General features: G+C 44.0%; 1 protein-coding gene across 1 annotated transcript in view; it reads left to right on the top strand.

Annotated features, from left to right (window-relative positions):
- The window catches only part of NLK (nemo like kinase), a 94,221-nt gene that overhangs the window by 42,382 nt on the left and 38,211 nt on the right, over positions 1-13,628 (top strand). Inside the window, exon 2 of the mRNA XM_072138179.1 lies at positions 6,622-6,751. Coding sequence (XP_071994280.1) covers positions 6,622-6,751 — 130 coding nt within the window. The remainder of the gene's footprint in view (positions 1-6,621; positions 6,752-13,628) is intronic.

Here is a 13,628-nt window from a genome sequence, read left to right on the forward strand (position 1 = left end):
AGCACCATATTACAGGGAGAGAAAGGACATTTCCTACCTTTCCCCGGGTACGGAACGGTACCATACGGCTCCGTGTGCCCATTGCTGGCCTATGGGGGCCGTATATACGTCCCCCAACGATTGTGCAACAGTCGTGTGATTGCAGCCTTAATTGGCAAAGTCTCCGTAAGGAGCGATCTACTTCCCAACCCTGGTAATAATCAGCCGGAATAGAAGGCAGCTGCACTAAATGCATTGGGGGACACTTGTATAAAGCCTTACCACTGCTGAGATGGTTTCCGACTACCTGCTTTATATTTCTGTCCCAAGCCCCAATTTTTATTCTGCTGGACCATTTTTCTTTTGGTCTATTCTCCGCCACTTTTCAGTGCCCAAAAAGTGTAAAGAACAGATGATGTGTCAGTTTCCACACCATACGGTGTCAGTTTTTAATTTTTAATTTTTTTTTTAGCGCAGTCGCAGTCCACCAAAAAAGTGGAAACCCCATAGAAAATTTCTTCCAGTATGGTTTCATGGAGCAAGGCCCACAATCCCCAATATTTTAATGAGTGATCTCTTAAAAATTTGAGCACATCCTAGTCGGAACCGTATTTCACGGATTATTCATAGACCATAGTTTATGAAGATTTGTTATGGGGGGTAGATGAAAATCGGTTGTGAAAAAACCCTCAATTGGTAACTGTTTCACTCCTTCATTTATACAATCTAAACATTTCAAGTAAAATATTGTTTCAGAACAGTTATCATACGGAGAAATGCAATATACTGCTTCACAATATAATAACCCTTAAAGAGGACCTGTCTGCCTTATCGGAGAAACCTCCGATAACACTAGCAGACACTGCTGCGCTGTACAATTGGAGCGCTGAACCAAGCGTATTTATAGGGGGTGGTCCAAGGCGCTGCTTCTCCCCCGGTCCACCCCAAGCCCCACTCCATGGGCCGGCGGTGACTGTCGAGCTTCACTGCCCCTAATCCCACCCCCTCATGAATACGATAAAGCTAGCAGGTAACCCTGCTACATCTGCGGTAGCACTTGGAACCGCTTACTTTCGTAACAGCTCCTAGTGCCATTTTTTATGTGTGACACGTCCTCTTTAAAGAGGACCTGTCACCCTGAAAAACTAAAGTAAGCAGCTCCCAGTGCTAAAACAAACGCTGCAGTGTTACGATGATGGTGTTATCGGAAACCTCCAAAAGCGCTAACAAACACCTTCAAAAGCGCTAACAAAACATTCAAAGTGGTCCGGCATATTCATGAGGGGGCGGGATTAGGGGCGGTGACTGCCGCATGATGCGCGGCAGTCACCACCGGCCTATGGAGTGAGCGGGGCGGTCCGTGGAAGAGGCAGCGCGTTTGTAATGCACAGCGCAGCAGTGTTGGCGCTTTCGGAGGTTTCCGATAACTCTATCATTGTAACACTGCTGTGTTTGTTTTGGCACTGGGAGCTGCTTACTTTAGTTTTTTAGGGTGACCGGTCCTCTTTAACCCCTTAACGCTCTGCGCCGTAGCTCTACGGCGCAGAGGTATAAGGGATGTATGAAGAGGGCTCACGGGCTGAGTCCTCTTCATACAGAGGTGGGGGTTTTTGCATTTTGCACAAAACCCCCACCGCTAATAACCGCGGTCGGTGCTTGCACCGATCGCGGCTATTAACCCTCTAAACGCCGCCCGCAAAGTCGCGGGCGGCGTTTAAAAGACGGCGGCGCGCGGGCGCCGCCATCTTTTTTTCGATCGCCACGCCCCCGAACGTCATCGGGGGGCGGCGATCGGTTACCATGGTAGCCTCGGGTCTTCTCTTGACACGAGGCTACATGGTTTATGCAGGTTCGTTACAATGAGCCAGTGGCTCATTGTAATGTAAGACCTGCAAAAACGCCATATATTGCAATACTGTAGTATTGCAGTATATGGTAGGAGCGATCTGATCATCTAGGGTTAATGTACCCTAGATGGTCTAAAAAATAGTGAAAAAAAAAAGAAAAAAAAAGTTTTAAAAATAAAAAAAATTAATAAAATATTAAAAGTTCAAATCACCCCCCTTTCCCTAGAACGGATATAAAACATAACAAACAGTAAAAATCACAGACATATTAGGTATCGCCGCGTCCCAAAATGCCCGATCTATCAAAATATAAAAACGGTTACGGCCGGCGGTGACCTCCGAGGCAGGAAATGGCGCCCAAATGTCCGAAATGCGACTTTTACACCTTTTTACATAACATAAAAAATGAAATAAAAAATGATCAAAATGTCGCACAGACCTCAAAATGGTAGCAATGAAAACGTTGCCTCATTTCGCAAAAAATGACCCCTCACACATTTCCGTGCGCCAAAGTATGAAAAAGTTATTAGCGTCAGAAGATGGCAAAAAAATTTTTTTCATTTTTGTACACATTCGTTTAATTTTTGAAAATGTATTAAAACACAATAAAACCTATATAAATTTGGTATCACCGCGATCGCACCGAACCAAAGAACAAAGTAGGCGTGTTATTTGGAGCGAAGAGTGAAAGTCGTAAAAACTGAGCCCACAAGAACGTGACGCACGTGCGGTTTTTTTTCAATTTTTCCACATTTGTAATTTTTTTTCAGCTTCGCAGTACACGGCATGTTAAAATAAATAACATTACGGGAAAGTAAAATTTGTTGCGCACAAAATAAGCCCTCACACAGGTCTGTACACGTAAAAATGAAAAAGTTATGGATTTTTGAAGTTGGAGAGCGAGAAATTAGCCGAAAAACCCTCCGTCCTTAAGGGGTTAATGCCTAGTAACACTTTGATATAGGAATGCATAAAGTAGAAAACAAACAAACCGAAGTTCTTTAGTTCACCATCTGTTCCCTACGTTCTTCAGTGTACGGGAGGTTACCTTCCATTATTTATTGACTGAAGGTCTAATCGTTTTGTTGCCCCCTCTTCCATCGTGATCTTTCTACAGCGTCAGTATTTTGTATCCGTTTTTGCAAACCAAAATCGGGAAAGTAACATAAATGTGGAAAAGTTGCAACATTTCTTTCCATTGTTTTGCCGTCCTGGCTTTACTAATACTGATCAGAATACGGTCGTCTACATGGGCGGTTTGTGTATATTGATATTAAAATGACCTGTGGTTGCAGGGGAGATCTAGTAAAACTCTGAAGTTTTTGCAATTGCTTCTATTACTGCGCTTGTTTTAGGATGTTTAATGGGGTAAAAAAAAAAATAGTTTTGGCTTTGTGAGGTTGAACCTTAAGTACTGGGGACTTAAGTTGACGAGCGCCTTTATCTTTCCGCTTCTCCTCTGACGTTCCTCTCCTTTATCTCGCTGTGTTGTGAATATGCCCCCCCCTCTTCTCTCCGAATGGTGTACATACAGTGTAAGGAGCTGCTGGAGACTTCATATGTTGGGTGTGTTGACTGCCAGGATTGATAGCGCTCCAGAAACTTGTCACGCTGCCATGTGAAGGGAATAGTCCGCGTACAATCTGCACGGCGGGCACAGACATCGAGTTCCTGGAATAGTCGGCTTGTCTGTTCACACTGAAATGGTACAACTTGTCAGGGGTTAGATTAGGCGATGAGCGCTACTTATGGCAATAGCAAATGCTTTTGGCGTGTAATAGGCGAAGGACGTGCCTGCAGCAGAAACTTGGTGTGAACATGGCTTAAAGAGAACTTGTCACCACGTTGTACCCTACTAAACTATCAGCACCCGCAGACAGGGTGACATGTCCTTTTATAGTATTCCCTCGTTTATCTGAAATCTCACCTGTTTACCTTCAACAACAAAAAAATTCTCCCCCCAAAGGCAAATATGACATGTTCACATGAGATGAGTCAAGTTCAGCGGTTGAAGGAGTAGTCTTACTTCAGAAGGCCCAATCTTCTGTTCTATAGTACCGAGCGCTTTGTGTCACATTAAAGATAGGTATCTCATCTTTCCCCTCACACCAGGCTTGTGGTTTTGCGAGCTACGGAATTGGACTGGCAGGTAAAGCCGTAGTTGTAAATGGAGGGTGCACATAAAGATCCAGTTCCCATCTATTTTTAATTGCCTGTTTATCCACTTCTGTAGTTCTGATAATCCTATGTGATCTGAAAGATGAATTACTTTAATGTGGCACACAAAAAGCTTGTTTGTAGCTTCTATAGAACAGAAGATAAGTGACATTACTCCTGCAACCACTTAACTTGACTCATCTCATAGGACGAGAAGAGTCATATTTGCCCGACTTTGGAGGATTGGATTTATTATAGGTAATGGGTGAGATTTCACATAAAGGAGGGAATTTATAAAGGGCAGCTCATACTCTGAGGGGACTAGTAGTTTAGTGAGGTACCCTTTTTATGCCCAAATGTAAGGGGTTTCCTTAGTGACTACAGTACCCGTAACAAACACAAAAATGCTTTTTTACTGTATTTTTTGTGGAATAACTTTTTACTGAGTTGTTTTTGGCTCCATCCTCTCTATAGAGGTGGATCAGAGTCACTGCTACTTTCCTCCCATTCAGATACAATGGAAATGAGTTGCAGTAACCTGGCCTGACCACTGCACAGGAAACGGCACTGTCTGTTTCCTTTTCTATTCTCTATCCCCGGCTGAAAACGGCTGATTTGAGTGGATGCTGACTGTTGGACCCCCATCAGCATCATACTGATGACCTATTCTATGAAAACATTTTCAGCCTGAAAAACCCCTTTGATTAGAATGATTGCTAATGAATGAGGATGATTCCTTTTATTACCTGTCTCTTTGGGGATTTTCCTGGACTGTCTGACACAGGATTTATTACTGGCCGTAGGGATTTCTTCTGTATTGTATTGACTTTGTGTCTTCTACATCCAGAATAGTTTGTTTCTTATGGCACGTAATATAAGTGCCTCATTGAAGCGCTGCCTGTTTGTTCTGTAGGAAGATTTCCCACGTTTGTCTCTTAACCCGCAGATCTGAACAGGAGGGCGATCCTTCCCCAGCAGCCATGTGTCTGTGTACGCAGCCGCTCGGATTGAAGTTCTTAGTGGTTTGTGAGCGGAGGCCTCGAGACACAGGAGATCATCTCCAGGGCACCGCTCCTGTTTATCTAACCAGACACAAGTTAGGGAAGAATAAACACAGGGATGAGTGGGTATTTCTTCTAAGCAAATGCCGGTGGGTACGAGGAGGGGGAGAAGCGGGTGCCAGCATATTTCAGATGTTTTCTAGTGATTAGAGTTTTAACTTTTCAACCATCTATTAGTAGTTGGTAGGGAAGAAGTTAATTTACTGACACTATAATGTATTTTGTGGTTGGAAATGATAAGTAATAAATAAATGAGGACTAGGCTTTGTATATACCTGTTTTTATCAAAGTGTCATTTATGGTTGATTTTCATGCTGTGATTTCCAGCCTGACTATAGCTCAAAATTGATTTATACCATCATCTGAATGTAAGAAGAGCTGGGTCCCGGATGGAAAATCTCATCCTAGTGAAGATGCAAAACGATCAGTCAGAACACTTGTGTGCCGCTCCGGCCTCCTGCTTGGGTGTGTGTCCCGGTACCTCTTCCCCCTGCCTCCTGCTTGGGTGTGTGTCCCGGTACCTCTTCCGCCTGCCTCCTGCTTGGGTGTGTGTCTCGGTACCTCTTCCCCCTGCCTCCTGCTTGGGTGTGTGTCCTGGCTGCTCTTCCCCCTGCCTCCTGCTTGGGTGTGTGTCCTGGCTGCTCTTCCCCCTGCTTTCCGCTTGGGTGTGTGCCCTGGCTGCTCTTCCCCCTGCTTTCCGCTTGGGTGTGTGCCCTGGCTGCTCTTCCCTCTGCTTTCCGCTTGGGTGTGTGCCCTGGCTGCTCTTCCCCCTGCTTTCCGCTTGGGTTTGTGCCCTGGCTGCTCTTCCCCCTGCTTTCCGCTTGGGTGTGTGCCCTGGCTGCTCTTCCCTCTGCTTTCCGCTTGGGTGTGTGCCCTGGCTGCTCTTCCCCCTGCTTTCCGCTTGGGTGTGTGCCCTGGCTGCTCTTCCCTCTGCTTTCCGCTTCCTTGTGGTTTTGTAGATCTCTGCTTGTTGTCATTCTATAGGAAGCTTATAAACTTCCAGTGGATAGACCTCGGTCCATTATCATGTGATGTCACACAGGTGCACGGCACGTTATAACACACAGCTCTGATTACTCTGTGATATACAACTAGCGATGCACCTGTATGACATCACATGATCAGGGATTGGTTTCGATGTAGCAAGGAGATATTTGGAAAACATGAGGAATTGGTACAGAAAGTATATTGGAAAATTGTATAATTTTTCCTTACACAAAATATATTAATAATTTGCTGAAAGTGAACAAACCCCTTAAACGTATATCTGCCTTACTATGTTCAGCTGCCCCCTGTACATGGAGAACTGCGAGGAGGATGAAAACAACCCCCAAATACTTTGCTTGGGGTTGTGTGTTTGTGTGTGTGTGTGTGGGGGGGGGGGTATTCAGGGAAAAATTGGTACCTTACACCCCCCAACTCCCCCCGGTTCTACAAAATGGAAGTATCAAGGCTTTTCTGGAAATCCTATAATGTCCCGAAGGTTCTTCAAATCTTCGCCGTCTGCTCGAAATGTGTGAAGTGAAGATTTCCTAAGTGATTGGTTGATTTTTCATGTGTCGTCTTTTCTCTTTCAGGTCTGTAACAGATCCCCGGGATGGAAAGCGAGTCGCACTCAAAAAGATGCCCAACGTCTTCCAGAATCTAGTCTCTTGCAAAAGGGTCTTCCGAGAATTGAAGATGTTGTGTTTTTTTACGCATGACAATGTAAGTAAACTGCGGATTAGAGAAATGTTTTTTCCATATAATTTTTTTAATAAAAACTGCTGTGATCATTCACTGTGACTAATCATTATTAAAGGAAATCTACCTTCAAAATTCATCATGGGGGGTTTTACCAGAGCCCCTCCATGCTGTAGATTACACTGTGCAAGCAGCACTTCCTTCTTTCATTGTGTGGCCAAACTTCCTCAGCTTGCGTGATACTACCTCGGGCTGATGGAGTGAGAAGTGCTGGGGGAGCGGCAGGGCAGCAGCCTAAAGTTCTGTTAAGCTGCATCACAGAGGGGCTCTGGTAACACCCCAATGAGCACTTCTGGCTCATTAGCTTAATTATAAAGTTGATTTCAGAAGGAAGGAGGTCATGGATAACAAATATAAGAGGATTATTACAGCCACAGGACCTGGATCTATGAGTGCTCTGGTTGATTATTGATGGTAGATTTTTTTTAATGAGTGGGTAGCACTTCTGCCTTGCAACGCTGGGGTCCTTGGTTCAAATCCCACCCAGGTAGCAAAGAGTTTGTATGTTCTCTGTGTTTGCGTGGGTTTCCTCCCACACTCCAAAAACATGTTAGGTTGTTTAGATTGTGAGCCCCATGGGGACAGGGACCAATGCGCTGCGTAATCTGTGTGCGCTGTATAAATATAGAATTATTAATGAAAACCGTATTCCTGTTGCTATACATGTTTGTTGCAGAAGGATTGATCAGCGGTGGTGGTCTGCAGAGGTAAAGATGTTGGTGACAGATACGACTATTCCTGTAGGTCTTGTATAATACGGTCTCACGTTGCAGCCACGTTCCTTCCCTTTGTAGCTCGTTAGCGTTTCTGCCTTTGTGGAAGGAAATAATTACAGAGCTTTGTGCCCTTGTGAAATGCACAGTATAAATTGTTGCGGGGAAATAGGTCGCACCATCAGAAGACATGAGCGCGCTGATTTTTATGCTGCAGTAATATCTTTATTTATTCTTTTCCTTTAACCTTGTGAAGTTAACGTACAGCGAGGACCTGGAGTGTTCTCATTTTTAATTCATTAGTCTTCAGCGCTGTTTAGCCTCTTGCTTCTTGTTTTCCGTCTCCCAGAATCCCAGGTTTGCGATACTTGTGTTTGCTTTGTATTATTGACTAGCAACAGCTGTGCCTTCATTTACATAAAAATATTTACAAATGCTTATAACGCCCCATCCTTCATGAATGCATGGACCTCGCCTAGTCACAGTATTAGAAGAGGCTTTCCAGGCCTAGTGGTGACACCTGCATCCATCTTGAGCCGCATGCACATGAACTTATGCCCACTGGGCCGTAGCCAGGCGGCATACGTCCGGTGCCAGGGAGTGGTAACCCCTCCCTTCTCCATAGCAATGCATTGGGTAAGGGCCATAAAACGGGAAAAGATGGGACATGTCCTATCTTTTTCCCGTGTACGGATCCGCACGTGTACAGCACCGTATAGCTCCGTCTGGCCATTGCCATCTATGGGGCCACAAGCTTTTGGCCGTACATTTGTCCCCCAGGGGGAGATAAAATCTACTTGCCACCTCCTAAGGGGTTGGCCGCAGTCCGATTGATTGTTTGCTTATGTGACCACTCAGGAACCTCAGCAGTTACAGGAGAGAGATTACTGCCAGAAGTAATTGATCCCTCTCATATGGCTGCTGAGGCCACAGAAATTGGCCAAATAAAGCACTTACCAGTATGGTGCGAAGCAGAGGAACGCTCTCCCGATCATGGTACTGTGCTGGCACAACTCAACTTTGAAGTAAAATAGTGCTAAAATGTGAGAGGTCAAGGGTTTAACTCTGAAGTCAAACTCGCCCCTCTGCTGTGATTGATACCATTCAGCAGAATTCAGAGCCGGGTTTGATGTCCTTGAATTAAGGGACGTCCGTTACGATTGCGATTTGGAAGAGCTGGACTTCAGCACTAAACTCTCCGCCTCCTGTGACTCGATGCTTCTAAATTTCAACTCTCTTTAAAATTGATTGTCTGGATGATGCTCCCAAACCCGGGAGCAAGATGAAAGGTGTAAAGCCTAAAGTTTATCAGGTCAGTTTCTACTGACAGGTTCCCTTTAACCTGAGGGACCCATGCCCACAGGCAGTAATAAGGACCTCCAATAGGGCACAGTACAGCACCTCCTAAGAGGGAGAACTCTCTACTTAAGCATACACTAAACAGGTTTTTGTGTTTTTAGTGAGACCCCATGGCAGATACATGCATTATAAGTTGCTGCTCCTCTTACTCTACAGTGTTCCCTGTTTTTATGTATTTCCCATTGCACCAGCTTTGGGGTAATGTGTTTTCCCTTTATGTCCCTGGGATTGCAGCTCTTTTAAGGATATGTTATGTAAATCCACCTAAAGACAGAAGCAGCAAGGAAACTGGAATAATGACATGCTCAGTGTAACGTCTATATACTGAGAGCTGCATAAATTCTATATTTATCATAGCAATCAATGTGTTTGTCCTGGCATTAAAATATATAGAATCTGTATGAAATTGTGTAGATGAGTGTTTCCCTTCACTAACGTGGGAAAGATGGTTGCTGTTCGTGCCGCGCTCCCAGCAGGAGAGCTGCCTGCCCCTGGAAGCTGACACTGCCTTCCGGCTGCTCTGGATTCACTACCTGATGGCGTCAGCATCCAGAGCAGGGCCGGCACCAGCACTATACATACCTGGGCAAGTGCCGGGGCCCTGAGCTTGTGGGGGTCCACATAGTGAATCTATAGGGGCTTTATATAAAATAACCATGACGGTCATGATAAAAATGATAAACTAAGGAATATTTTAGGGAACGTGACTGTTTTCGCTTCAGAATTTTTAATGTAGCTATGTGAGTTGACTGCAAAGGGGCCCATTGAGGCTTTTTACCATGAGGCACTGTCGCCAAGGGGCCTACTGAAACCAGAGGCAGGTAACTCTCCTGAGAGCGCAGCACGACCATCATCCATCTTTTCTCTAATGGCGGAGTCAGTCAGCCAGGCAATGAAGCCACAGCTTCCACTCCCCCGGGGTCATTCTGTGCATCTGGACAGTGACCTATGTAATTCTCTTCAAATCTGGTCTGAAGAAAGCAGAAATTCATTGTCTTGTGATCACAGGCGCTGTAATTCTGCTGAGGGCTTGGTTTGTAAAGTTCCAGCAAGTTTGATCCATCCCTTCTATGCACCATGCGTCTGACTACCGAATGTGGCAAATGAGATCTTACTGAATCCACCAAGCCAGTAAGAGACTCCAGACTGACTTCTAACTATGTGACTCGTTTAGGAAAATGTATGTGTGAGGGATCCACTGATGGAATCAAGAAGATGTAGTCAGAAATGATGATTTTGCTATTAATCATGAGCACAGCTCTGGAAGACCTGAATAATTAAAAGTTAAGTTTTAGAACACTACCCATCCACCTTTTGTACTCCTCCACCTTCTAAAAAGGGTTCGAGCCACTCCAAACATTGAAGTAGTAAAGGAACCAAAGTGTTCAGGACCTCAGTTTTGCAGAGTTGGAGGATAAACGTAGAAGAGGAAGAGGTCGGAGTCCAGATATCATGTGTCTATCACATTCTACACCTTCTCAGACAGCTAATACATTTGGAGAAATTTTCCATGATCCTTTCTCAAGATAAGTTTTATTTGTGGGCATATCTCTATGCTAAACTCCAAAAATTTTCTTTCCCAGTAGAGAAAATAGGAAAAAATTGGAAAGGGCTAAACATCTGGCGTGTCTCGAGGCTCCAATAACTTCTATGGAGCCCGGAGCCCCTCAAACTCATTTGCATAAGTTACAAGCCGGACATAAGAAGAGTAGATCCTGCCAGAGGGGGCACACACCAGTATGTCAGTGTGCTCGGTTTACAATCCTTCATCTTGGTGGTGGATTTCCTTTGAAATGTAAGATTTTTACTGATCAGTATAAGAATTAAAATCTGCAACTAATTGTACAGATCCATGACAAAGTGGATAGATCTTCGTTTCTACAGGTACTTGGGTGTGTGAGCAGAAACAAACTTGTGTGCTGAGAGATTACAAGGGACGATGACTGGAGGATTAAGATAATTGAAGACGTAACCTAATTTCAATGGATTTATGCAACAAAACCTGAAGCTTATCAGGACGCCCTTTCCTACCTTCAATCAAATGAGATCCTCTGCCTATTAATAGCAGATTTGTTTGTATGATGGCAGATCTCCGCACCACAATGTTACAAGCGACTGTATTATTATGGGAGTACTTGACCCGAAATACCCGGCTTCTAAAAATAGAGGTATTAACACAGACATAGAGATGGAAAGGCTTATCGGGACATGTCAGTTACCATTGTAAGACACCGCAGTGCAAGTGTAAGACTCGTGTTCTTGCCTAAATTTAAAGGGCCCCTGTCTGGGGGTGATTTGGGACCCTAGATCACAACGGTGGTCTAGTGTCCCAAATTTCCCTGCATGATTTTTGAAGTGTGTGTTTTATAGCCCTCGTACAGGTTGATTTGGGACCCTAAACCACAGTTTAAAAGGACCTGAAGTTAGTTTAGGGTCCCAAATTGACCTGACAATCTACAATCTCCTGTAGACCCATGACATTACTATGATCACTGGTTTGTCTTGGCCAGGTTTTTTTTATTTTTTGAGACTTGTTCAGTTTCCACCCATCTACCTTGTAGAAATCTGCGGTCAGTAGGTGTTTGGCAACTTTTGGGAAGTATTCCCGGATGCCCTCTGTCGGAAGCTATAGTTACAATGATCATTCAAAATTGTGAGCAGGGTTCGAGAGAGCCGCATCTCGAATCTAAGGCGTGCAAAAGGCAGTAGGTTTCGCCCTTCTCTACTGCATGCCGCTCACAAGTTTATTTTGTGGAACTTCAAGCGTTTATTCCATTTAAGCACCAGAACCCTCAGGTAACTTATGAAATATATTTTATTGCTTTCCTTCTCATCTATTAAAACGTTCTCATTTACATGTATTTAAAAAAAAGACTCCAAATTCATATGCATGTGTGCCTATAGTCACTTTTTGCCTGAAATGAGTAACCTTTAGAGGCTGGAGAGGGAGCTCGTTTCCATATGCCATATCTAATGCTCTATATCATCTTGACCCATAGTTCTGGTGTCATTGTAAAGATGAAATTCTCATCATAACCCTGTTAATGACCTAGCTGGAAAAGCAAGCTGCAGATAAAGATATAAACTGAAATGAGATCTTTAACTTTTTGGCTCAAAAATCACAATGATGATGCATTTTTTAGAGATGAGATTCTCATCTTTACAATGACATTACACTCTGGTTTGGTGTGCTATAGAGGCAAAAAGTGTATTTGCATATGGAGATATGAATTTGGAGCTATACATATGCATTATATGTGTGAAGAGGCAAGTTTCATCATGAGAAAGGATGTAGCCCTAGACCTCTGCGTCAAACTTGCATCGTAAGCTGCTGAAACGCCCGACCGAAACCTGAATTGAACTTTTCATGCTGAGTTTGGTTATAGTTTCTGTGCATCGAGCCGGACGTAATAAAATGAATGGTCACAAAATGTTGATGGCCTTTTACAACATTCGATTGGTGCAGCTCCTGCTCCTTCTGGTAACTCCATCAGTGTTATTAGACCTACAATCTCTCAGTAACTAGTCCTATGAACAGAAGGTAAATGGATGGCGATGGCTTTCCTTTCTAGCGGCGTCTATTTACTTGATGGAAATTATCCACGACTGGCGATTTAAAAATAATAATTAAAAAAAAAAAAAAGTAATCATTTTGAGTAGTTAATTTTCATTCCGACTTTCTCGTGGCTGCGAGCACAAATGTTCACTGCTTTTAACGTAATGATGTTGATCTAACACTTTTCCCCAAGTGACTGATGAGAGAGGTCACAAGCTAGAAATTGCCTCATTTTCATTTTAATAGGAGCTTGGCTTAAATGTGTTATCCAGATCTTTAATATTGATGGTCTAGCCCTTAACTATCAATTTTAGATCGGCGATGTTCCGGCTTCTGCCAACTCTAATGTGGGGGTGTTTGACAATCCACTTGAATAGGATGAAGCTCGTAGTAAAGTGCGATGCCAGTCACTACCTCTACTAAATATGCAACCGACCCAGTCTAATACTCGTAGCCTATTTTACAAGGCTGGATAACCCCTGTATATTGAAAGGAGATCTACCACCAGAATGAAGGATTGTATGCAAATTAGCCTAAGGGGTTCCAGGCTCCATAGGTGTTAATGGATGAGCTAAGGATCCAGGCCCTGCGACTGTGGTAATCTTATACTTATTAGCCACGGCCTCCTTCCTTCTAAAACTTTTAAAATTATTCTAATGAAAAGCTATGGGTGCATTTACCATAGCCCCTCCATCCTGTTGCTGCACAGGCTATTGCACTGGCTGCCTGATCTCACAGTGGGGGCGGAAGTGCTCCTGCACAGTGTAACAGCCTTTGAAGCTACCGCACAGACTTTTAAAATTATGCTAATGAGTCAGAAGGGCTCATTACCAGAGCCCTTCTGATGCATTATCATAATTTTACAAGTTGATTTGTGAAGGAAGGAGGCCATGGATAACAAATGTAAGTAGGTAACCACAACACCTGAATCTGAGTAAATGTTACTGATTGATAAAGCTTGATTTTGGTGGCATGTTCCCTTTATGCGCTTGCCATAGTGTGCCCCCTTCCAACATCTCAAGGTACAATCTGTGCTGTAGATCACGTGGTGGCAGATGTAATTGTACCGGAAATATTGACTCTGCAAGACTGTTCACAGTGCTATATAGGAGCAATTTTTGCCTACAGGCATTCTGATGATGGTCCGTCACCCCTGAGGACACTCTGCAGCAACCCATCTGTGCTCTGAGTAACAGCTGCAGCATTTGCCCCC

Source organism: Engystomops pustulosus, chromosome 2 (genome assembly GCF_040894005.1).
Source record: "Engystomops pustulosus chromosome 2, aEngPut4.maternal, whole genome shotgun sequence".
In the NCBI taxonomy this organism is placed as follows: domain Eukaryota; kingdom Metazoa; phylum Chordata; class Amphibia; order Anura; family Leptodactylidae; genus Engystomops; species Engystomops pustulosus.